The sequence below is a fragment of the Chamaea fasciata genome, unplaced genomic scaffold, assembly GCF_029207755.1.
Source record: "Chamaea fasciata isolate MVZ Bird 193981 ecotype frontalis unplaced genomic scaffold, bChaFas1.0.hap1 SCAF_8, whole genome shotgun sequence".
Lineage (NCBI taxonomy): Eukaryota > Metazoa > Chordata > Aves > Passeriformes > Sylviidae > Chamaea > Chamaea fasciata.
The window spans coordinates 28,072,749-28,098,917 of NW_027094093.1; the positions used below are offsets into that span (position 1 = coordinate 28,072,749).

Sequence of the window (26,169 nt, forward strand, 5' to 3'; positions counted from 1 at the left end):
AAGCAGAACAGCCTGGATGCGTGTGGGGAGATGAATCCTGCTGCTTGGGCTGGCCTGGGCTGGAGCAAGGCTTTAACTTCAACACCAGGCACTGCAGTGTCCATCTCTTACTGTCACTCAGCTAAAGCAGAGATGACAAGCATGTCACCACTGTGGCCACCCTAGTGATGGCTCCAGGCTATGATCTCAACCGCTGCCATGCCCACTGCTGACAGTGAGTGGGAAATGCTCTTTCTTGGGGGAGAAAGTTTCTATTAGCAGTTGCAGAGGGCTAGCACTGGGTTCCTGCTCTTCTTGGAGACAGGCTGTCACCAGAGAGATCAGAAATCATTTATTTTTAACGCTATGAATATGTAGAAACTTGTCTGAGCTTCTGCACGCAGTGGCCATGAATTTAGAAACGGCGTCAGGAATCGTGGCATTCGGCATCCTGCGAATCGGGTCAGAGCTATAAATTTCTCTCACTGGTGCACAAGCCATTTGCCATACGTGACTTGCTGAATTTGTGGTCATTTCTCTCTCTGCCCCTGTGTGCAGAGCGTATGACTGAGATTTTATATTGCACCTCTGAGACACAAAGTCCTTCTGGTGCTTTTGCCTTGCATCCTAAACAGCCTCACTCGCTCTTCTCCCCGTCCCCTTGGCTTAATGGCTTCTGGCCACAGCCTGGCCCTTAAATCATGGGCTGCACCTGGACAGGCATAAACTGTGACTGTCCCCAGACAGAGAGGGTTTGATTGGAGTCGTGAGGGATGTGAGTCTGAACACAGCTCAGCCTTGGGAGAATGCTGCTCCTACTGAGCCCGAGGTGGGTCCTCTGGCACAGGCAGCAAAGGCAATCAGGGCAAGTCCTACAGAGACCCCTGACATGCTCAGTGAGCCTTCCCAAGGACAGTCATTTGGAATACAGAGGGATGAAATGTTCCGTGTGGATTTCGTGGGGGTATGTTAAGATGATCTGTGAGTTGGGAGGGAAGCTTAAGCTAAGCAAGTTCACACTGTGGGGTCTGGAAGATGATGCTGCCATCCTCCTCCTCCATTTCACTGCCTGTGCTTCTCCTCCCCCATCTCTATCTGTTCTAGACATAAAAGCTTTTTTATTGCAAGACTATTTTTGCTCAGTGAATTAAAATGAAGCATTTCCCCTCCTTCCCACTGCAACTGCTCCCAGCAACAGTGCTCTCCAGCCCCTCTGGTCAGCCTGGGAAAGGCAAGCCCAGCAGCAGGACATGAGGAGGGTCTTGTTAAACCCAGCTCTGCTGAGATGTGCCTGGGCCTCAAAATGTGTCTGCCCTGCTCCACAGAGTGCTCTATGAGCCTGGTGAATCACTAAAGGCAGCAGAGGTAACCAAGATGTTTCCTAGCTGACTCCTAACTGAATTCCTCTGTTGCAGCAGTGCCATCACACAAACAGGGACTGTATCAACAGGATTGTTTATTAAATTCTGGTCGGGTTGCAAAGGTGCAACCCCACTGAGACCCTTTGGTGTAGAGACATGAAAAAAGAACACTGGATTTTCTCACGTGACTGAGAACTGTATCTTGCCTGCAGGTTGCTCTTGAGTACCATACACAGGTGTTCTCAGGGTCTGAGCCCAAATACCAGGGCAGAGCAGGACACTGGAACCTGCACATTTGTGGGTCAGAGACAGAGCTCGTGTGGCCTCTGCTACTAACTCACAGCCACTCCTCAAAGCCAGGGTCTCCAGCAAACTACATACACAGCTGTTTCCATCAGGGTAAGGTTTCTGCGCTTGTTAAACATGAACCTTTGAACCTTTTCATTTTAATCCTCTTCCAAGTGTATTAGGTTTTTGGGGAGATTGTTGAAATGGCAAGGTTTCCTGAATTTCTGATCTATTGGTGCATATGTAAAACCCTTACCATAATTCATCAAGACCCTGCCAACATGCAATCTGAATAAAAGCAGAGAGAGCACCTTTGCTATCAAGGTTTTTTCAACTATAAATTAGTGGAAGGTGATCTTTGTGAAAACAGCACTAGTTTCATCTATTTAGCAGGGAACACACACCAAGCAAAGGAAATAAGAGCTGGAGGGCTGGTGGTGCAAGGTTATGGATATGGGAACAGGCTGATGATAGAAACTGGTTTCTTGGTCTCTAGCAGACACAAGCAAAGAGACATTTTAAAAGCAAAGGTTTCACAGGAGATGTCCCTGAAGCTGTCTCTTGAAACTGCAGTTAGGGAAAATGCCTCTGCTGCCACCACAAACAGAAATCAGAGGAGGTGAGAGCATCCTGGAAGATGCCAGCAGTTTTCTTCCCAGGTTTTGTTCAAGCCTCCATGCATAGCTTCAGAGTTAACAAACCTTCTTGCCTATAATTCATGTTCCCTAACTTTTCAATCAAAGAACAAACTAGCCTTCAAAAACAAATGCAAAGACTACTATCCTTTGAAGAAAGGATCATTTTGTACAGCAACCATTTACAACCAAAAGAAAAAAAAATAATACACTTTGATTGTTATGGTAAAGAGAAAGAGGTAAAAAGTCATAGCTGTTTTGCTTTTTTTCTTAGACATAGGGGACTGTGCACATCTGGCTTTAAATACATAATAGCAGCAACTTCCCAATGGCCCTTAATCTCCCAGCTTCAAGAGCTTCTGAACCAGCTGAAGGTTACTTTCTTGTTAAGGGCTTTTGTCTCATTCCAACCTAGAGCTTTGTGACAAAACTGAAGGTATTTAGTGGAAGGGAGGAAGTAGATGCACTAGTGAGTGCATTGTCTCTTGGCTGAGGTTTAGGCTTACCTGAATTTATTATTTCTAACGTAATCAACTGATTGCTTTTTGACCATTTTACTTTAAATGTGGTCAAGGACTGCAGTCTACAGTCAGTCAATCAATCAATCAGTCTCCCACCCTTGGTCTCCCTCTACTCTGTGACCATGTCCCAGCACTCTGTCATCAAGCCATACTTGTTTTCTAGCTCAGAGCTGCAGAACACTGAAGATCCCACCTGCACGGCACGGTGGGAGTGTGACTTTGTGTGCTCTCTCTTGTTCATAGCATTGAGCAGCTCCCTGACTAAACACACCTTTCTCTTCCCAGCCATCACTAACCAGCTATTCTTCTTTCAGCTCAACTACAACCTGCACTTAACCATTAACTGTGTCTGTCTGTACCTAAAAATTATTTGAAATGGAACATTCAATTAATGCAGAACAAGGCTGCTGTTTGATTTCTGTTTCAGAAATGATAAAGCACTCCAGCATCACACTCTCATTCTCTCCAACAGCAGCTGAGCCACTAAACTGATGACACGAGGATTAACCAGACAGTCTAACAAGTCGTTGGTAGAAAGGGCTGTTTGTGAGGAGCATGGACTGCAGTCTGAATCCATTTGATGTGCAGCTGTCTCACAGTCATTACTCATTAGCAATCTCTTCCTCTTGCAATGTAATTTTCCAAAATGTTCTTCTTCATTTTCACGGAGAAGATCTCCACCACCACTTTCAGCTGCGCCCATCACGCTTGTTTGGTAAGATTGTGGTAAAACCTGAATAAGGTGAGGCCCAAAAGGGATTTTCTGCAGCTCTTCTGCTTTGGGTGTTAGAAAGTCACATTCCTGGGTCAGTAATGTGCAGCTCTCTGGTCCACAGCCAACCTCCCTTCTCTTCCTCTTGCATGAGGCGTTTGTCCTCTGCTTTGCACCAGTGCTGCTGGAGCATGCCTGTCCTGACACACTTGTCTCCTGACACTTGAGGTATGCAGACACTGCTTTATTCAGGTACTGAAGATTGATCTCATGGGATGTTGCCTCAACCTAAGAAAACACCCAGATAACACTCAGTTAAAAGGAGACATGTTTCAATTCAGCCTTGCATGATTATCTTCCATGAATTACTTTGCTACATGAAGGAATGGGACTTAAAATTCTTTCTCTCAAAGCAGCATAAAGACTCAGGGGGATGTAAGCAAAATGTCAGTAATTCTTTGTTATTGCTGCTATAATGGGCACAGTAGAGAGCTTACCTCTGTGGGATTTAGCCAGAGATCTCCATCACTGGGATCTTCTGCTGATTTTATGGCGCATACCAGCATTCGAGTTATTGCCTCTTCTACACGGGCTTCATGATCTGCATCCTGCCTCAAGAGAACAGAAGGTTTTGGGAGATAGATTAGCTCATGGGTCTCTGCAGAAAGCTGAAAGATCTTAGGAAAAACATAGATGGCCTTAGTTTGAAAGCCACACTGCTGTATGTGAAGTCAGTGGAAGGTTTCAGACTCTCTTCCTATGTACAGCCCCCAAAGAGGTAACAGCACAGGCTTTGGTGTGACTGCTCATCTGAATAAGGATTTGCAAAAAATAGTATGTGTATATAATCTTTTCCCTTATTAGTGTTTTGTTAATTGAATCTGGTGCTTGAAATTACAACGCAATATTAGCATTTAATTAATGTATGCATTTAAACAGCTCTTTAGGACTAGAAGAGCCATAGAAGTACATAGCACATTTTTATATCTACATATTATGTCTAATTTAAGCAATTAAAACACACAGGATGTTACAGCAAGGCAGCAGCTATCTAGGGGCTACACAAGCAAAAAAGTGAATCTTAAAGAAATTTAGGAAATATTTTATCATGTAACAGCAGCTGACAAACTGCTGCACTTTTGAACATCACCAAAAGGAAAAGCATGTTTGCTCTGAAAGCTCTTCTGCAAAATTCAAAACTAACTTACTAACTTAATCACAGGCTCTTTGTCTCAGGCCTTCACTTCCTGCATCAACCTCCTTGGACAGCTGCATATTAGCTAGGTTAGGATAGCAGAACAAAACTTTATAGTCCCTTAGCTTTCTTTCCCTTGAGTTTCCTCTATCTGGAAGGAATGGTGGACTGTCCAAACAGGATGGTGGTTTGGTTATCTCAATGACAACTACCTAGAAGTGGATGCATAAATTTGCTTTAATTGAGATGCTTAGATGTTTTAATTCTGGAGGGAAGATGCAACAGAGTCAACCCACAGCCCTGATCAGTCTTAACTGTGGTTCCAGGGAACCTGTCAAGCAAACCACGCATCTGGCTAATATGAGTGCTGAAGGCAGCAATTTGTCCTGGAAACCTAAGCAGAATTTGGGATAGAAGCAGGGGGAGGTGCTCTTGGCATTTTGTGGGTTTGGATGCTTGGCTTTTTCACAGCCCTGTATAAAAAACATCAAAATACAGAGTTTGGTATCTACATGTGGAAATTATTTAAGGTGTTGCATTCTTTGTATCCATCCTGGCCTGCTGAATAACAGGGCTGTACTGATTGCATGACAGGATATTAGAAAGCAAGGAATACTTTTGGGTAGCTCACATCCAGCTGAAAACAAATTAAATTTCTACTCTAAACTCTTGCCAATATAATTAATGGTTTCTCTGGGACTGTAATTGTTGGTGTGATTCACATCTGTCAATATGAAAGCAGCTGGTAACAGCTGCAAGCAAGAACTGCTTGGTTTGGTAATGCGAATATTCTCAGAATTGTCTTTTAGAATCCATGTTAGAATTTATTTTATAGATGGATTGCCCAGCATATAACAAACAATGCTGCATCATCATCTGCAGGGATGATTTCTGTCAGGAACTTTTACCTGGGCTGAAATGGCCACATTTGCTCATGGCAAATACTCATATCTGGGGAGGGTGCATGTTATTTATCAGCCAGATCCAGCAAACACTCCTCTGCTTATGATGCCACACAACCACTGACTCTTGCTGTCACTAAACAGGTTCTTGGTGACATCTGCAAGCCTTTATGACAGAGAAGTGGAGTTTAGCTCCACTTCTTTTTTTTTTTTTTTTCACTGCAACACATACGAACAGCTAGAAATGCTCAGGCCACACCCCAGCACCTGGGAGCTACCAGCCAAGCTGATCCATCAGCTCCTCCAGAGGGGGACAACTCGTGAGGCCCAGCTTAGGGCACAAGTGTGTGTGGTGACATCAGGTCCTTCCCAAGCCCAGGGCACGCAGCCAGTCCCTCTGAATTACCTCAAAGACTCAAATTCAAGGCAGGCTTAAGTGGCTGCTCTACAATATAATTGGTGCTTTCTCTGGCAGTGGAAACAGCCTGACTGCACTTGGGGCTATGTAAGAACCTGGTCTGGGCTGTGGGCTGCTGTCCTTGCTAAATACACAAGTTTCATCTTGAAAATTTTTCCATGTGGGAAATACCCAAGTGATTCCTCTGCTTTGCTTGGTTTGATGTTGGTATGAGAAATGCATTGTGTGGTCTTGGAACAGCAGCTGAAGGCATGTGTTCTTTCCCCTGCAGATTTCCAGTCTAATATAGGTTTTAGAAGTAGGAAAAAAGAAAAAGGCAGTGAGGATTTTAGTGAGGCAGCTTTCACAGGCCATTTCGAAAGGTTTTTGTTGTTTTTTTTTTAATATTAACCCAGGATTAATAATAGAGTAATGTCAATCAGAAAACCTTCTGGAGTATTGAGATGATCTAGTGGAAGATGGCCCTGCTCCTTGTAGAGTGATTGGACTAAACAACCTTTAAAGTTCCCTTGCAACCCAAACTATTCCATGATTCTATGATATCCCTGGAACCATCCCATACATACTGGTTAACATGAGCAAGAAAAATCAAATCCCAGGGAAAAGAAAATTAATTAAATACATGAGGAAATCCAACTTCAGCCAAATCAAAACTATCACAGAGGAAATAAAATTAAAAAACCCTCTTCCCCTCCCTTCCTATTCATATTAATCTGATTTAAATTCTAATTTAGCTTTGCACATAGGCTTGTCCTTGAGGTGAAGTTGCTGGTTTTTTGTTCCCTGTTCAGCAGAAAGCTGGCTGGCCCTTAAGAAACAAGGCATAAAAATTTAGCTTGTATTTAATTGTTTACCTGATTGAAGTAAACTTGAAAGGGGATTTCTGCTGAACTGGGCCTTCTGATCTGGAACCTTGAAAGGTTCTTCCAGAAAAAAATGTATCCATAAGGGCTCTTCCCTCCCCAGCCTCTGAACACAACACACCCAATAGGACTGAACCTGGCAGGCAAGGGACAGAAATCCCTTGGAAGTGCAACATCCCCAGGACATTAAAAGGAAAATACCAGTTCAATCCAAGAGTTGATGCTGACAGTGACAGGATCAATGGATTCCACATAGTGCCACCAGTGCCTTGGAACAAGCAGGACCTGGAATTGGAGACATTGTATTAGGGTACAAGCAGAAGCCTTAAGAAAGACACAGTATTTTAAGTTGGGTGATGTGGGATGTAGAGACAACTGAGGCAAGGACACGTGTGAGAGGTGATGTTTATTTCTTTTAAAGAGCTTTTCCTCAAAACTGAAATGCCCACTCTATCAATACTGTCATGTAAGAAATAAACACGATCCAGAACTACCTTTCAACCAAACTCCTTCCCATACAGTCCCAAGTAGGTCTAAAACCTTTAACTGCTGTAGGTAAGCAAAGAACAGCAGTACAGAGAGGGTGCAGCAGTACATCAGGGCTTCAGAGAGAGTCTCAGCCAAGCAGGAGTTCTTTTATAGACTCCCCACCTGAGCAGACTTCCCAGGTCCTTTAGGACTGCCAGCTGGTTTCCTCAAAAAGCAGGCATTCCTATGCTCATCTAGGTGACTAGGTGAGAAAATATAGGTTTAATTCTGGTAAATAATCACTGGTATTAAATCTGTCACTTTTAGTAGATAGGCTTTTAGAAGAAAATGTCATGATTTCTGGAACAATCTAGTTTAGATCAGAGCTTTACAACAATATCAGGATGATAGCTGTGACATAAAATTGATTCCAACCCATGGCTTTTATGCTACAAGACACTGATGTTGTTTTGATGATAGAGGACAAGCTTTGCAGATTACTGAACATTAGATTAACATGGAGCTATCAAGGAAAGCATAAAAGATATTTTTTGACAAGTTATAAAAATGGTCAGAGACAGATAAAAATATACACTTCACAATGGGGAAAGTGAAGCAATGATCTGTATCTGAATTGCAGACAATTCTTTCTCTTGGTAGACACAAATTACTTAGAAGAATGTTCTGCTACCCAGATACCCTGTGCTTCATTATATCAAAACACGGCTAATGAGAAAATGTCTGTGGAGGAAACAATGGCACCAGCCCTGCAAACACTTATAGGACTCTTGGAACACACTCATTTTTTGGGCCAGATGACAAAATGTTCTCCACAGGCTTCAATTTAAGTCAAACAAAAAAAAGCACTGGCTCTCCAAAGGTCAAAAACATTTGGAAATTAGTCTTTAATCCGGTACAGCATACAGAAGAGAAAAGGAAGTCAGTCAGTGGAGGGTCATTATTTAAAAATATCACTAGTTAGTCCTGACATGTAAGTGTATGAAACCCTACAGACTGCAGCCAAAACATGTTTTCTACCCTGAACAAGTTTCAGAGTTTTGTTTTTATCAAGGAAACATCCACTTAAAATGAACAGTGCAGTTGCATTAGCAGCAATGGGTTTATCTGTAAGGAAGTGTTTGCCAGTTTCACTGACTGCAAAATCACACACCAAACCCCCCCTTCCCCCCAAATCCTCATCTGCTCTATAGGGGATCTTACTGAATTCTGCTAAAGAATCTGGGTGCCCTCCAAGTGACCGGGGAAAATGATGAACCCTGGAAAACTTTGTTTTACAGCAGAAGAAAGCAGAGCTCCCATTAGCAGCCATTTGCAGCAACAGGATCCTGTGAGACTTGTGTGGGAACAGTGAGCTTCCAACATGCTGGAGAAGTGGGTGAAGACACTGGGGAATTGGTGCAGAGGGACTGTGTAGCAAGGGAACAGGAGCAAGAGACAAATTAAGGGAAGTGTATAAATGTTTCAGTAAGAGATGCTGCCTGGAAAAGCAAGAAGGAAATTAGGCGTGGAATGTGCTGGCTCCACATGACTCACATGCAAAATGGAGACAGAATTGCTTTGGAGAGAGCAGGTACAGCCATGAGGAAAATACAACCCCCCCAACTTGTCCTGTGTTTTCAAACCAAAGAGGAGGAACTTGGTCCTTTAGAGACTAATCAGATTTCCCTTGCCAGCAGGTTAAGGGTAATAACTGCAAAGTTGTGTCTTTCTGCAGCTGGCACTGTTTGCTGATGCAGTTTATAGAAGAGCTACAGAGCTGTGACTCAAATAGACAAAAGAGGGTCCATAAAGACACTTGCTCTCCCTCTTTTACTGTTGAACAAGCTAATGCTTGTTAAAATAAGGATTTATAGCAACAGGAAAATTATCAAAAAGCAAAAGTACCAAAACTTAAGGGGAGATGAAGAAATGGAAAGATAATTAAAACCAAAAAGTACAGCTGGCAAGAGAGAACTAACAAGACCAAAAAAACCCCAAACCCCCCAAAAACCCAACAACCCTGAAAAGAAAGAGGTAGGACTCTTCTGTGTTTACAAGTATTCTTCTAGGTTTTCAAATTAGAAGCAAATACATGCATAACAAAATGAAAACAAACAAAAACACCACCACTGCTGCCTCTAACGATCAATTCCACAATGAAATAAAACAGATTTACATATCTTTATGAATATGGGACACAGATTTAGCTACATTCCTATAGGAAATGTGAAAGTAAGCTACAGTGAAACAACACACAAATGCAGCAAATTTTACAGGGAAAATGTAAAGTGCAATAGCAAGAGAGAACTACACCAAGCTAAGAGATAATCTTGCGCTAGCCTGCTTTCTACAGAACTTATCTAACTTTATTAGTGCTGGGAAGATACTGATCTAAACAGTAACCAATCAGATAATTTTAATATTTAGGCTAGTGACAGCCAAATATAGCAAATGAAGTTAAAGTAGGACAGAAGTCCCAGAAAAGATAAAATGAGATGCTGTAATGGGAGGAGAGAAACCAAAGGAACAGTTGGGAGAGCAAGTGGAGCAATGCTGAAGACTTGTACAGCACAGAGAACAGAGCAGGTTTGAATTCTCAGTGGACATGATTAACTTGATACAGTGCAAAGGTAGGGCAAAGGTGGAATTGCTTCAAAAAGAAAGTATACCCTGAAGTGAAATATTATACCAAGAAATTTCTGCTCATTAGAAAAAGATATTTAGGTAAATGCACACAAAAAGGAAGCCATTGTGATGGGAAGATAAAGACATTGAGCCCCAGGGGCACACAAGGAAATCCCAGAAGTGTTTGCAACCATGGCAGTGAAAAATAAAATGAAGTAGGTGCAGGCACAGTCAGTTGTGTGGGAACACACCTGAGGACTCTGTGTGAGTGCTGCTGCCCCAGCCTGTGCCTCATCCCAGCTGGTGCTTGGCTCTCCTGGTGCTTGGAAGGTGTTTTCTCATCCTGCCTCCCTCCTCCCTCCAGGGGTCTTCCCATCTACAGAAACAGAGCTCCAAGGGTGGCTGGAGTCAGAAATATGGGCACAGCCATGAGGAAAGGCACAGTGAAGAGGGAGGGAGTGGGGCTGTTTCAGGCCATGTCCATAGTGACCCAGGTGAGAGAATGTGGGAAGCTCAGGGAAGAGGTGGAGAAGCTGAGTCAGGAACTTGCTGCTTTGACCTTTGGTTTGCCTGGCTTTTGAGGCATTCATGGGGTTCTCCATATGTGTTGCAGTTGAGCAGTGTTTTTTATCACCAATCCTACCATAAATTCAGCTCCTGGACTCTTCTGCTTCTGTGATGGAGATGACAGTTCTGGTGTCTTGAGGTTGGGTTGGGTTTGCCTTCTCTATGGGGTGACTTGGGGCCAGCTCTGCACTCTCCCACATGAAAACTATTCCTTCTCCAGAAGAGAATTATCAGCCATCTACTATGCATAATGCTTTGGCCAACTCTGAATTCTCTTTTAGTAAAATCACTTAAACTCTTCTCCAACAAAAGTAGGTTTTTTTACTGTAACCCCTTTTAAAAAGTATTTTGTATACTTTGAGCTGGAACATTACCCTGCCTTTGAATTACTGCATTTCTTGACTTAGTAAAACACTTTTCTTTGGTATCAATTATATTTTTCTTGGCTATCTGTACTGTGTGTTCTGCTGTTCCCCACTTTAAGCCCAATCTGACGTTCTCACACCCTTTCTTAAAAGGCAGCACACAGAGAAATCCTTCCCTGACTTCATGAAGATTTCTTCTTGCCAAGGGTTAGGTTAGAAGTCAGAGCTTTGCCTGCACTGTTGGGAGCTCTGCTGCTGAGCAGGATCCCATGGTGTGTTAGATTCTGCAGCAGAAGCACAGAAAGAGAAAATCCTGCAGCTAAACACAGGAACTGAGTGACAACTGTATTTGTGGCCACACAAATGTGTTTCTTTAGACTTTGAGAAAGTAGGTAAGCAGAAGCAGGGGAGGGGAGCTTCTGAGCAGCAGACCATGGTGAGAACCAGCAAGCAGCAATGTTCATCTTTTTCTAAAATCATTTTTTCCCATCCAGTGACAATATTTTTCAAGGCCAGAGGGAGGGCATCCTTCTCAGCCTCAATGTGCCTCTGACTACCTCAGTTAGGCCTTTACTTGCACTTCTGCACTGCAGGTCCTCTGGCTGCAGGCTGCAGTGGGGCACAGGGCCAGGCCACAGGGCAGACAAGCACTGCCTCTAACAGCACCTGTCTGGGGTAGCAAGAGGGGGAATGGGATTGCTCATGGGAGCCCAGAGTGGCAGCTGCTTGCTCTCCCTACCTTCAGATAAACTCAGATGCACTTTGTTGTCCCTCTACCATTGTCCAGTTATGTGGATATGGATTAACAGGGAGATGGAGTAAGAGCAATCACATTAGTGAGCAGGAAGGAAGCCAGAAGTCAGTGAGAAGTGGGGCAGAGGAAAGAATGATCAATGATTTTATCCTTGTACAGCATCTCAGTTTTTTGTAGCCTTTTCAGGTGGTATTCATCTCTCCTATTTTTAATCATCAAAAAAGTTAAGCATCTATGTGGGTAGGCTCCTTCTATAGCCTGTGCTGAAGGACAAGGTGGGATGAATGTTCCTGCAGGACTGTAATTGTGTAAGTCAGGAAGGATGAACTACCTTGTTGAGGTGCCAGGTGCCACTGATGGCAGATAGGACACCTGTCATGAACAGGATTTAAGCTGAGGGTGACAGATCCCTAACTCTCTTAAGACTTGTTCCAGAGCATGGGTAGAAGATAGTAGAACAGATAAGTTTTGTCCCATTTCTGGTCTTTTATGGAGTATTTGTATATTTGAGGAAAGAATCAAGGTGTTACTAGAAATGCTGCTCCATACTTAGTCCTCAGCTTTGCAGCCATCACATAGGTGACCAGGTCCAAACATTTATAAAGAACTGCTACATTTGTGTGACATAACTTGAGCTTGTAACTTAATGGATATAGTGGATATAGTCATGTACTACTGCAAGCCCTTTAACTACTCAGCTGCCTATTTGAGTAAGCTTGACATCTAAATGTTTTCATAATTTGTTTCAGAACAGATCACTAATGTATAACCAGAAGTTATGTCTGTCAAAATGCAGCTGACAGCCAGTGGTCAGGTACAGGATGAAACCTTATAAAACCTTAAGACTCAGTCAGCTACCAGAATTCATAACAGAGGTTCACCTCTGAACAATGCAGTGGAATGGCACAAAGGATCTAACTGAAGTACACTCTGTGCACTGGCACAATGTTACAGGAAGGAATTCTGCTTTCAGGCAGAAAGGGTGTAGAAAAATGGCTGGTAGCAAACATTGACCAGAAGGTGGCATTAGACACATTAAGTTTTTGATATTCAAAGCTGCATTCACCCTACATGCAGCTGCTCTCCTGAATACCTAAGAACACCTTTGTCTTCATTTTTTCAGCCTTTTATTGTTACAATAATCCAAAATGTTCTGCATACCCTCTGGGAATGAGTGGAGATGCTGCATATTATCACAAAATAAAGATGCCTACAAATTCTGCAGTAATTGGGCTAATTCTATGTGAAAACCACTGTTAAGCACGTATCAAGACATTTTTTAGGAATCCTCTCCCTTGTTAATAAAGGAGTTCTTCTAGGTCATTCCTTTCCTCTCCATCAAATGGCAGCAGTTCCCAGCCACCTGCCCCAAAAGCTTCTGGATGAGATGTTGGCAAGCACCAGACAAAAGGCACTGATAAAATGGATGAAGGCAGTACCTCACTGCTCCATCATTGCTTCTACATTACTTTCCCCCACAAGAAATCCAAACAGTATCTTGTTCATGGCAATGCAGACAAATTGTATTACTGAGCTGGCTCAAGATCTTTATTCCTAGCAAGATTAATTTGTAATTGCTTTAAGCCTAGTTAAAATTAAGATCATATTAAAGGTTCACTAGTACACTTGATCATTGCAAAGAAGATTATAAATTCAAATAGTATTGGGGATCAGGGATAACGCGGTGCTGAATGGATGTGACATTTTTATCAATAGTAAAAATCTGTTCTTTGTGCTTTAAATTACTGACTCCTGCAACCTTACAAAGTGCTGAATGTGAAACTAATGATTTGCTTTAGGAGTATGAGTATGATCTAATGTAGTGCAAACAGTAAAGGCTGATCATAGATTCCCCATTTGCATCTGTACCAACTGCAGAGCATACACTTCCAGTTGCTGGGTATAATCCTTTTGTTGGAAGCTACTATCCTACCCCACTCTGCCTCCTCAAAATTAACTTAATTAGCAGAAATCCATTCTTTACATTGTTGAAGGCAGCTGGGTCTGCCAGTTAGGGCCAGGGGAATGCTCATACAAGTTGTTGAGCTGGCAGGTCAAAAGAGGTGACAATATCTGGTAGGAGAATGGTGAAAGGGCTCCAGAAGCAGCAACTCCACTGTCTGACCAATGACCACTGCAAAATTCCTTCGGAAGGGCCTGACAGTTTGAGATGCGCAGCAGTGCGTTACAAGGACATGCATGGCTGAACAAATGAAAAAGGGTAATTCACACTCCAAATACACACCTTGTTGATTAAATAAAGAAGGACACTGTTTACAACAGGAGACGGGAAATCAAGAGTCCTGAGCCCTACTCTCACACTGCTGCTGCTGCCTGCCTGTGTGACTGTAAGCCAGGCACTTACAGTTAAACACTCTCAGTAAAACAGGATTAAAAGCATCCTCACAGTCCTGTAAAGCACCATGAAACTGGTGGACAGTGTGCACTCTAAAGGCAAGTATCATCATTAAAGTATTTATTAAAGCAACACATGAAGGCTATTCACTACCAAAATATGAGCTCCTTTGCTAGCTCTAGATACTCATTAACCAAATGCATTTTATGGAACATAATGCTGTCAGAGTAGACAGGTCAGAGTTCAAGAATGTTCTGAAGTAGACAGATTTGAGGTGGTTGCAAGAAAGGTGGTTGTATGGAATCAGGCAGCTGATTGAACTAGCTCTCCAAATGTCTGCAGTTTTTGTACAAAAAAGTCTGGGCAAGTAACTGTCAGCAAAGAAAGTTCCTGTGCTGACAGAAATCTATAAAGTCTGAAGGAAGAGGGAAGCTCCACAGTCAATTTGTTAAGATTTCCTAGCCCTTAATTAGCCAGTTAAATAGAATATTAAGTAAGGTAAAGCTCGTAATGTAAGTGGTACCTGTCCTGGACTGAGTGTAACAACATGGGCTGTTGAGTTCCTGAACTCGGGAAAGCGTTTCAGATCAGGGTTGGCAATGTTGACTTTGCTGAATATGCTGGATTCTTCATAAGGGATCCTGGTAGGATAAAGGAAACTGGTGTCACCAGGTGGGAAGAGGTGCCATCTCTTCCTGAAAATAGAGAGAAGATAAAAATGTATTCAGTGCATGTCACTTGCAGCAAAGAACTAAAGGCAGTAGCAAGGTTTTCAATAAAACATAAATCTGCCTCGCTGTGTGAATCTCCTACGCAGTGAGAACACAGCCAGTGCTTACAGGCTGTCTTCTGAAAGTGTTTTTAAAATATTCCACTTTTTAATTTTTTAACTGAAAAGATTTACAGCTTCTCACCAATCATTTTTAAAGGCAGATAAAATAAAATTTAAAAAAACTCTCCCATCTGGTTTCTTCTTCCTCCTTTTTACACGCAGCATTTACAGATGCTCAGAGTATTAAGAGCTGCTCTATAAACTAGAGGAAATAGTTTTGTTACAGACAATGTATTTTTGTTCACTGAATGAAAAGCTTTCAAAATCTGTATTTGTTTTGAAAGGAGGGCAGTGTGTGTTTAGGATTCCAAAAGTAAAAGGGTATAGACATTATCTTCTGTTTCCTGTAGTTCTTACATGGCTGTTAGTCATGACCACCCCCCCCCCCCCCCCATTCTTAGTAAAAATCACCTTGATGTTCCCATGCTAAAGATGGCATAAATAAAAACCAGATAGATCCACAGACATAACCATCCTTAAACATCTGTATTTTTTGTGTTATCAGTACCACATGATGAAAATGTGACTGGTTGTGGATTTAAGAACTTATTGGTGTGACTTAAATGCCAGATGGAGCAGGACAGGGTTGTTCTGCATGAGGGCAGAACTCATGCCAGGTTGCTCTCTACATGCCCAAACCACATGAATGCATCACAGTGCAAGGCCAAGTAGAGCTGAGACCACACTTTGTCCTCAGGGGCTAATGTCTTTATTTCACTTACATAGACCAGATCAAAGAGAAAAAAAGAATATGCCAGAACTGGTGGTACCAGTTTTCTGAGTATTATAAATTAAATATCTTAGTGGGTACATATGGTATTTAGAAATAGAAATTTTATATGGTAGTACTTTAGGTGATAGAAATAACCAGGAGAAATACCCAAAGAGAGGAATACACATTTATTACATTTAAGAGGTGCCAGACAAACAGTACAACATAACCAATACACTGAGAAATGGAAAAGTAAAGGCAGCACTTTACAGCACAGCTAGAGAGCTTGTGTAGCTCTTCTCTTTGTTTTGGACTCTAGCAGGGGCTTTTCTTTGTGTCCTTTCCCTTGGCACTCACTTCTTGAATTTTGTCTACTGCTTCTGATTGTCAGTTCTAAGTCACAGATCTGAAAATGGGAGCAAAGCAACCAAATAGCACAAAACCAGAAGGGACAAGAACAGAAGAGATAGGAATAGCAGGATAGTCAGAACTACAGAGACCAGCACAGATGCAAGTGCCATAGGCTGCTGATATTTCTTGGTAATTACCAAAGAAACTGTAGGATGCAAGCATAAAACCACTTCTCCTCAAACTTAAGCCTTATTGCAACTCTATTTTGCCCTCAAAGCTAGATCCTCTGAGGGGGCAGAGAATGACTAGGTTAGGAGGCTCAGGGTTAATCCTGCAGGCTCATGACAAAGCAATATCATAAAGCAAAAAATTAAGAAGCCTGAGGGATGCAAGGAGGAAATTCAAGATAGCAACAAAGGGCTAAGGAGTTGTCCCTTGCTTTCCTGCAAAGGCAAATCTATTTAAGTTTAGCATAAGCTTATATTCTGTTACAAAGCCTGTCTTATTTGTGAGTCTCAAAAGGGAATCTTCCTGCTCTGAAAAAGCACAGGATTCACAAGCTTGTGGAAGTTTGCAATCTATTTAAAGGCTTTGTTCTGGAGAGGAAAACAACTTTGTCTTTTCAGGCTGTGCAAAGGCTTTGGATTTCTTTCCCTGAGAGGAACAAGGATTTTGGTCTACTTGAGGGGAAGGAAGTGCCTTGGGAAGATGGACAAAATTGCTGCAAGGTGCTGGAACTCTGGCTTGAGTTCAACATCTGAAGGTAGAGATCAAAGAGGCTTGGCAGGTATTGTGTCTGCTACATCACTGTACTTATTTAGTACACCCAGGATTTAAGTGGATCCTTAGAAATTATGGCATTTAAGTCATGGTTTTCATTGATATTCCTGAATACACTAAAATGTCTGGACTTCAACACACAATCCTTACTGATGTGATCTGAAGTCTACAGGATTGGCTGCAGCACAGCAGTGCTGAGGGAGGCTTCTTGAGTGTCTCTGCTGCACATCCACCCAAGGACCTCAAGGCTGTTTACAAACATGAATGAAAACCCTACACAGAGTTACCCTTCTTAGGGATAAGATGATGACAAATTCATTTACCTCAGGCCTTAAGCCAGTCAGCATGTGGCACTGCCCAGCTAGTAAGCAACACACCTGGCTTCTAATCCTGTACCTTAATCACACCACCACTATGATCTTACTGTTCTATAAAATGGCAGAGTAGTTAATCCCATTGAAAACCCCCTAGCAAATTACTCTTTCCACTCTATACTATCAAACCTAAAAAGTGTGTGCAACTTGTTCTGTGACTCTAGCACTACTCTAGCAATAACAGATAACAACCCAAAACCAAACCAAGAAACAAAAAACCAAAACAAACCCAAAAACCCACAACAACAAAAAAACCCTCACCAACCCTGAGGCCAATACACAAGGAAAGGAGAAAAAAAAAAGAATGGGAGAAAAAAAAAAAAAGACAGCATGCAAACAGGCAGAAAGATACAACAGCCACATGCCCCCAAATGAGTTTGGAGCCTCAAATGTCCCTTTCAACTTTGCTCACAGCTGGCTGCTCCCATCCTGATGGTCCCCTTTTAAATTAATGCTAGCAGGCTATTAGAGTCTCTTGCACAGACAATATTGTAAAAGTCTAAAGTAGTTTATTTCTATTTTGTTTGGGGGCTTTTTATTTTTAACTCTTTCATCTCCTAATTCCAAATTCCTGAATTCATAACTGCTAGGAAGATTAAAGTGTTTGTAATTGGACCATATGACACACAGACTAGAAAATAAAATCATGTTAACTCCACAACCCAGTCAAAACAACACCCTGAAGTTCTGCCATTTCCTGTAGAACAGTTACGATGCTCGTCAGTCATCAAGAACTCAGAAAACTAAAATAATCAGGACCTAGAATTAATACTAGAAGAGTCCAAAACTAACTTCATGCACAATATAATTCTCCCCTATATTTGCTGTATGTATGTGTACTTGTTACCTTCCTTGTACTTGCAACACTAAGTTGCAGCCGTAGGAGTCCAAATGGCAGGGGGTGTTTGCTCCTTTAGAACCAATCCACAGCGTGCTCTCTTTTCCACTTCTTCCAGGAAAACCAAAGTCAGACCACCTTACATCCTACAGCAAGAAAAGGTTTATTTATATAACTGTTGAACTGATTCACATCCCATCCTTAGTTCTGAGAGTCTCCTGTCTTCTCCTTCCACTACTCATCACCCTTTATCTGCTGTAGCTGTTTTTCCATGGTTGGGTTCTGGAGCACGCATAGTCTGTTCCCCTTCCTCCAAAATTCTCACCCCCACCTTTCATATCACTCAAGTTATTTCTTTGCTCTACAGAAGGACTGCCCAAATTCTCATGGCCACACGGGGCTTCTTCTCCTTTTCAAACACTCTTTTTTTATCTTTCTCCACCCTTAACCATCCACCCAAACTCAGGATTGCTTTTAGAAAAATTCTTATACATGGCATTTAAAAAGATAATGAAAGGAAAGAAGGAAAGAAAAGTCCCCATTTCATTTTCAAACAATTCATAATGTATGTGGAATTTTTGCTCTCTCTTTGCTCCTATTTCTGCTTTCTTCATGTCTGGGAACACAGACTTTACCCCATCTGTGACCCAGTGTTATGCCAGGTTAAGTTTCTTATTATTTAATGGACACATTTGCAACTGCAGAGGCAGTGAACTTATAACAACTTGATGGCAGGGTGAGAAAGGGCAGAACAGGTGTTTATGTATTATGAACACAGTCCTGGATCTTTCCAGTCCGGTGATCCTCCCACAAGCAATCCCTTGGGGCAGACAGTTGGAAAGAGGCACAGTGAGGTATTTTTCAGATAATCCAAAGGTTTTGCAAAATGCTTCTGTGCAGCTTGGATAAAGCTTCCCCATGTATCTACAGCTCTCCCTGCCACCTGCAGGGCCTGGTCATTTGTTTATTGGAAAGCACTTGAGGAATACTGGCCAGAGAAACCTTTTGGCTGGAGCCCCAGACTGAGCCTTAGGAAACAAAGATTAAATTCCTGGCTTCCTGATGTTCTTGGGCAAATCGCTTCATCTCTGAGTTTTATTTTTCCCATCTTGAAAAGGAAGATAACGGTATTTGTTCCATTTCAGTAAAGCACTTCGGGGTCATTCACATCACCTGACTTTAGGAACCCAATTTAAGCTTGGCTCCTGCTCTAGTCAAAGCACTCTCAATCAAGCCTTGGAAAAGCCTCTCTCTTTCTGCTGTCTATAAAGAGAAAATAGGACTCTAAGAGTCCTTATTTAAGTATGTAAGCTTGCTGCTTGCAGACAGGTGGATGACTATCCTTTTTTAAGATCTATGGATGAGGAAACCTACAGCTAGACATTATAAGGATGACTTCACCATGACTCTGTATCAGGAAACCCTCAAAATGAGCAATAGCTTTCCCAAAAATTAGGTGTTGCTGAAGATTCTGAATTTCAGACTTATTGATTTTAAAGATATCATTTGAAAAAAATGCAGAAGTGTAATATAAACATTTGTCAAAGACAGCAAAAGATCAAAAAGAAAAAGTTGCTCCCATAGATTTCAGCAGGCATAAAAGTTGAAATTCAATACAACTATTTCAGTGAAAAAGTTAAGCGTAACACCATTTCTACACTTTAATCTCACACCTAAATAGTTTTTATATTTTGTTACAATTTAAGTGAAAAGAAAGCACACATAATCAATATTAGATTTAAAAGAGCTTTTTGAAAATGCTGCTGCTGTAGTAAATAGTTGAAGCGATTATGGGTAAAATAGTTTTTAACCAATGAACTGAAAAGGGACTGGTAGTATTACTGAAATCTTGTCACACTGGGTTCCTTTTCTACAATAAAAAGCCACAGTAAGAAGAAATGCACTGAAAGGTGTTCCAACCATAACAGATGGCACATTACTTGTGATATATATTTATTTCATTTGCTGCTTATAATGAAGTTAATCTGTACCCGTATGTCACTTTAAAAGGTCTCATTTCTATTTAAACTTCATGCATGTATCTTGCTCCTGATTTATATCTCAAATTCTGTAATGAAGTATCAACTGAACAAAAAATGTAAGATGCTAGATATTGCTCATAGATTAGAATAATGGAATCATTACCTTAGCCCACACAACTGTAAATGATAAACAGTGCAATCTAAATTTCAAACAACTTCTAAATGGCCCTATTAATCACTATAAATAACAGTGCAGTTGGCCTTCTTTTCCCCTTCAAATAACCTTACGTAAATCTAAATAAAATCTAGAAAGAAAAAAAGGAGTTCTCATCAAATTCACACAAGAATGGAAGAGAATTTCTATAAAGAACTCTTTTGGCTGGTATAAATTGTGTAGCGGTGTTTCAAAAGCCATGTGAGTGTGGAACTGATGGCTGCATTTCTCTCTCTTGCCTGTGAAAATGGCAGATGACACACACCATATTTGCTTGCATAACACCACCAATTTTTTCCTTCCCAGATTCTGCTTTTCAAAAAAATCCATGGCATAACCACTACGTGTCTCTATTCTAAAATTGCAGTACAATCTGTTGTGTGTTAGGTCAGGTGATCAGGTTGTGGCATGACACCTGCACAGAAATGCAACTCCTGGAGCCTCAACTTTGTTCTTGAATGGGGGCAAGGGAAAGAAAGAGGTAGAAAAATGGTTGTTTCCTTTGAGTGTGAAGGAAGCAGAAGGATTTTCAGGGCTTCTGAGCTGCTATTGGCTTGTGCTGGAAAACACATGGAAATGCTGTCTGTGGAGGCAGAAAAAGAGAAGACCAAGACAGGACCACAGATAGAGAAAGTCATGGAAAGATCTGGAGAAGCCTGAAACATCCTTGGAGCTCCCAATTTAGTTGAGACAACACGAACCAGCTCAAGGTTATGTGATCCTGGTTATGTTTCAGTGTGCTCAGGAAGGAAACGGGAAAGAAAGATAAGATGCTCTCTGTGTCCAATCCTTACCTTCCGACCCAATGGAAAGTCTGAAAGTCTGAAAAAAGACTGATCCCTGAAAAACGTCAGTTTTACTGTCACAAAAGAATAAAATACATATAAGGAGTATGGGAAATGCTTTCTGTGGAAATAATTAATTTGAGGGAGCTTATCAGTTCATACTCATTGTCACCCCAGTGATACAGTGATTTTACAGGGAATTATGATTCCATTTTCACCTTTCAAAGTATAGAAATGAATAAGGCTTTACTAACTCTTTCTTTAAATCTTTTGAAGAAGTACGCCTTTTGTATAGCTATCCTTAATTTTGCCCTCTTACAATTTTCAAGGAGAAGTAGCAGGAATGTAGATAAAGCAAGACATTGAAACAGGAGACAGGCACAGAGAAAATAAAAGGAAATACCTTGGGTAGCTGTCCTACTATGTATGGTAATTACCACTTACGTACTTCCATGGGCAGGTTACTTCCTGTATTTTACTGCCTCCTCAGAATCTCTTCTCCTCACAAACAGTTAATCCAATTATATTAGGGGAAGGAGCTGAGCTACTTAAGCAAATGAGCCACAAGGCAAAACATGGAGCAAAGCCATGTTACAGCCTTGTTACTACAAGGAAATACATGCCATCAATCCTCCCTCCTCAGTGGAGCTGTTAATTTGGGCACCATTTGGGTGCAAGGTGGATCTGGCCTAAATGGGAAGGAGAGTGACGCCAACCCGGTAGCTCTTTTTTTAGCACTTGGGGTGGTTTTTCGACATTTATATGGAGACCTAGAATTTTGATGGCTGCCACTTGGCAGACTTCAGTTAGCCTGAGAGCCAATAGCTTTTATTTCAGAATTTTAAAATAAACAGCCAAAGGAGCAGAGATGGATAGCAGTAGAGGTTTCAGAAGCTACATTAGATAATTTGCAATGGTTGAACTAGGAAGAGATAATATTAATGTTTTACCTGGAAAATTTCTGGCTTGTCTTCAAATATCCTGGCAATATACTTGTAGTCAGCATAAGCCCAGTATTTGGAGTAATCATAACAACTGAATGGTCCAGAGAGGCAAGAAGGCTGCCCACAACTCCAAGCCAAAAACTCCTCAAGTGTAGCTTCCACGTAGCTACAACTGGTTTCAAACTGGGGAACTAGAGTAACAAAAGAAAAATCAAATATTACATGAGCATAGAACCAGTAAAAATAACATAGAGTTTCTCTCAGCTCTGGGTAAACGCAACATGAGATACGAATCTGACTAGGTAGCTTGACTCTGGTCAATAAAATGGTTCTCATGACCCAACTCATAAGTAAAGTCTGAGACTATTGCTTTTTCATTAAGGTTTAATTGAATGTCTGTTACCTTGAACTTGCTGTGAGACAAAAGCAGACCAATAGTTAGTGTTGCTCTTCAGCACAGTAAGTCAATAACGCACCCAAGTTCCCTAAACAACTTGGCTTCATCTCCCTTTCTAAGTGTGAGTTGCAAATGTGCACATCAAGTATTTCTGTATTCTTTATTTTGTCTCCATAGATTTATGCAGATGGACATGTTCATCTTACCCTTTCTCTAAAGCAATAACCAAACCAGTGTGGTCATGCACAGAAAGTGAGGTATGGAGCCACACACATGCTGCCAATGATCCATCTAAAATGCTGTGTACCCCTATTTTTCATTTGGGACTGACAAAAACATATTGCAGTGTTCCTTGGCAGACACAAAAAGTGTTTACCAGCAGGGTTTTGCTCCCAGCATGCTTTGGTCCGGCTGACTGATACAGCCTTTCAGCTCAAGGTCAGGTCACTTGGAAGGTCTGTAAGATAACCCACATCACAGTATACTTTAATTGCTGTTAATCAGAGATCTTAATTTCCTGCCGCCAGTAATTGTGCCATCATCAAAGAGACTTATTCAGTGTTAAAAAAAATATTACTTTACTATAACTACCAGTGGGGAAAAATTACTGCAGCCTGCATGAATGACAATGACAGAGCTGCAATTTCATCTTGTGTAACTTGCACAGAGCTGCACAGAAATGGGATCCTTTCACTGTCGTGCAGCAGCAGCTCTTCGTTCTTTACCACTTCCATTTTGTTACTGCAGCTATTCTCACAGAATCTCACGCAGCTTTTACAAACCTTTATCACTATGATTTTGCTATTTTCCATCGTAGTAGCATAGGTAGTGGTTTCCTTCCCACTACTATCAAATCATTAACTAAATCATTAACTAAAAATGTCAGATAAGCCTCATTATTCAGCAGCGTGTAACCTGGGTCTGTGCAGTCCCTACCTAAGGACTGCATGCAAGACATATAAATCACTTGCAATTCACAAAATCACAACCAAAGCCCTCTGTATTGGATCCCCTATCTCTGTTGCACTCCCTCTCCTGATACCCAGTTTTTAATGCAATGTCTATCATTTTACTAGAAGGTGATCTGACAGAAAAAATAGAGAAAAGATACAAGCACTACTGAGAGTGCTTCAATATCTGTATTACTTTCATGAGAAAAAAGAGTGCTTAGGACCATGCCCATTTTCCAAGATAACTCAGAAGCAAATGTTTTAAAGGCAAGAAATATGCTCTTTCTACCTCTCAGCATATTTCACTCTGAGTTTCATTTAAAAGAAATCCAACTATAAAAGGCAAGACTATCTTGTAGAATACAATCTCCTCAGGGCAGGGTTCTTGGTTTGATTTATACCTTGTTCAATACCAAGGTGTGGGTGCTTATGGAAAAATAAATAGTAACAAAAAACATATTTGGGCAATCTAGACAGTTTGCTTAGATGAGTTTGTAGGCTACAACAAGGGTGAAAACGTTAGCAATGAGCAACTGAAAGCAAGAACATTATTAACCAGTTTGCTAATACTTAATGACTTAAAGCTGAGGGTGTTTAGTAATTAACAAATTGCAGATTAAGCCATGCAAGTCTAAAGTAGGCTGCCAGTTCTATCTAATGACACGGTACCTGAAGGTGTAACAGTCCTCCTCCTTCCCCTAATACCACAGATTGAAATTGGAGGAAAGAGGGAAAAAGTGGGTTTTGGAGAAGCAGCTCTCCTCCTTAGTTGAGGTCTGGTCCTGACAGTTGCCAAAATCTGTTCTTCTCAGAATGTTTGCAATGTATACTAAGGAAAATGTAGAAAAAAATGTGTAATAGCCTTGGAAAACCCCTAAAGCTCCATTAAGAATGCAAGTGAAATGTCTTCCCCATTTCTTTAAAGAGAACCAAACCCCTATTCCCAGCTGCTGGGGAATTAAACAAATAATCCAAGCCAGTATAGTATAGTGTAGTGCAGTGTAGTGTAGTATAGTATTTCATACTATAACAAAGCACAGGCATACTCACAAACAAAAAAACCTGGCCATGCACATCCAACTTCAGTAACCACTTCACATCTCAGCTTTATGCAACATTTAATTACTGTACAGTATTTGTACTGTATTTTCAGCCTCCTATTCAGCTACTGATTCTACAGCCACCTTTGCAGTCTCCCTCTATATCAGACCTCAGAGACCTGAATTCTTTTGCCATCCTTAGTGGTAAAACCTCTCGGCAAGATGATCAAGTTACAGCCCTTTCCTACCCAACTGCACATCTGACAGCATCAGCTCTATCCAGCATCAGTAAGAGAAACATCCTCCAGAGATCCTGTGACTCAGAAACTGATCAGCATGACAGCTTCTTGTTCTCTTCAGCTTCCTCACAGTGAACTCACTGTTGAGTCATTTTATTATGCAACCACGAAAATTGGTCAAAACAAGAAATGGCTGCATACAGAAGTCAGTTCCATGTAAGTTTCTTCTTACTTTGTGCTGGTGTGCTCCAGGTAGCCATCTGACAGAATGGCTATAATGCTGCATTTCCTCTGTTAGAAGCAAGACTTCTGTAGCTTTGGCCTATCCTTTATCCCACTAAATCCCCTTTATTTATTACCAGAAAAATAAATCTTTTAGTGTGGCTGGAACCAGATGAGTAGGGATTTCCTGATTAATAGCACCTTCACTGTTCTTGTAATGAACTTTGGTACTGTCTTTGAAGGTATCTTTTGTCAGTGGTTGGTCCTCTGTATTTTTTTCCCCTTCTTATGGACACAAACTGTTTAACTTGTGTAATCAGACAGAATACTATCAGATAGAATACTATCAAACACACACAGGTATAAATAATATACAGAAATAATACTGCTAGCTCTCACATTTTTCTATGTTTCAAATGTGCCATCCACATCGATATGCCTCAGGAAGTTACAAACTAGTAGGAAAAGCAAACACAAAATCCATGCAACTCCCACCAAGTTGCAATTCTCACTTTTGTACATTAAGGAATCTTCAATTTGGGAAACCCACCCAGGCTGCAGATGTGGCACTAAAGAAAGACGAGGAGTTGCTGTAGTAAGAGGTCTCCATTCATTTTGAGTCTTCCAGATGCACCTCACAGCTTAAATAACCTCAGAAACTCTGAAGATGCCATTTCAGAGTGTCACCAAAATGTGCCTTTAAGCAGGAGAGTGGATTTTTTCTTCTACATTTCCAACTCCATAGTAGGAGTAGTCCCACCTAGTCTTAAGGCAGTAAACCCCTTGTGAATATGAAAGGAATATTCAGAGTGAGATCAGTGCAATTTTAGTTCTATTCTAACATAAAAATTCTGTTCTCACTCTAACCACATGACTGGCTCCGTTTCACCTAGGAAAGTTAGCAGGAACAATAAGAAAGAGAGGCCCTCATTAAAACTAGTTTTAAGCATGCAAGAGTGAGACCAACCACCTTCCAAATGATAGTTGCACATGGAATATATTACGTTATTTCAGACTCTGAAATGGCTTGGATAATGGCTTCACTAATATATTCTTACATTGAAATTTTTTATGGCATCACAGGTCTCATTCACTTACAATATAACCCCTGAAGGCCGTACCCATCTCCTTGAAGACAATTCTAACCAACATTACCACATAATGGAGGTTCCTGGAGACAAACTGATTGCTGCACAGGGATAAATGCCTTTAGGAAAAAGCAAAATGCAGATAGGTGCTTCAAGATATAAATTCCAATTTAAATCTACTCTGTATCTCTAGTGACTACAAGTTATTGTTAAGTGATGACTCTTAGCTACTCAGTTGGTAGCATCAATCTGTGACTTAGCTACATAACACTCCATCAGACCCATCAGAAACTCTACTAGTTGGAACATCCATCCAGCTCTCAAAAAGTGCCTACTAATTAATGGAGAGTAGGACCAAAAGTACTGTTTTATCTGGTAGGCCTTGTGTGTTCCATCTCAGATATATTAACAA

The 26,169-nt window shown here is 41.2% G+C and overlaps 1 protein-coding gene across 1 annotated transcript in view; it reads right to left on the bottom strand.

Annotated features, from left to right (window-relative positions):
- Positions 1–1,415: 1,415 nt before the first annotated feature.
- HSPBAP1 (HSPB1 associated protein 1) overlaps positions 1,416–26,169 on the bottom strand; it is a 38,726-nt gene continuing 13,972 nt past the window's right edge. The window contains 6 exon segments of the mRNA XM_066190260.1: positions 1,416–3,784; positions 3,994–4,104; positions 7,076–7,159; positions 14,533–14,704; positions 17,906–18,042; positions 21,828–22,012. Coding sequence (XP_066046357.1) covers positions 3,233–3,784; positions 3,994–4,104; positions 7,076–7,159; positions 14,533–14,704; positions 17,906–18,042; positions 21,828–22,012 — 1,241 coding nt within the window. The 3' untranslated portion in view covers positions 1,416–3,232.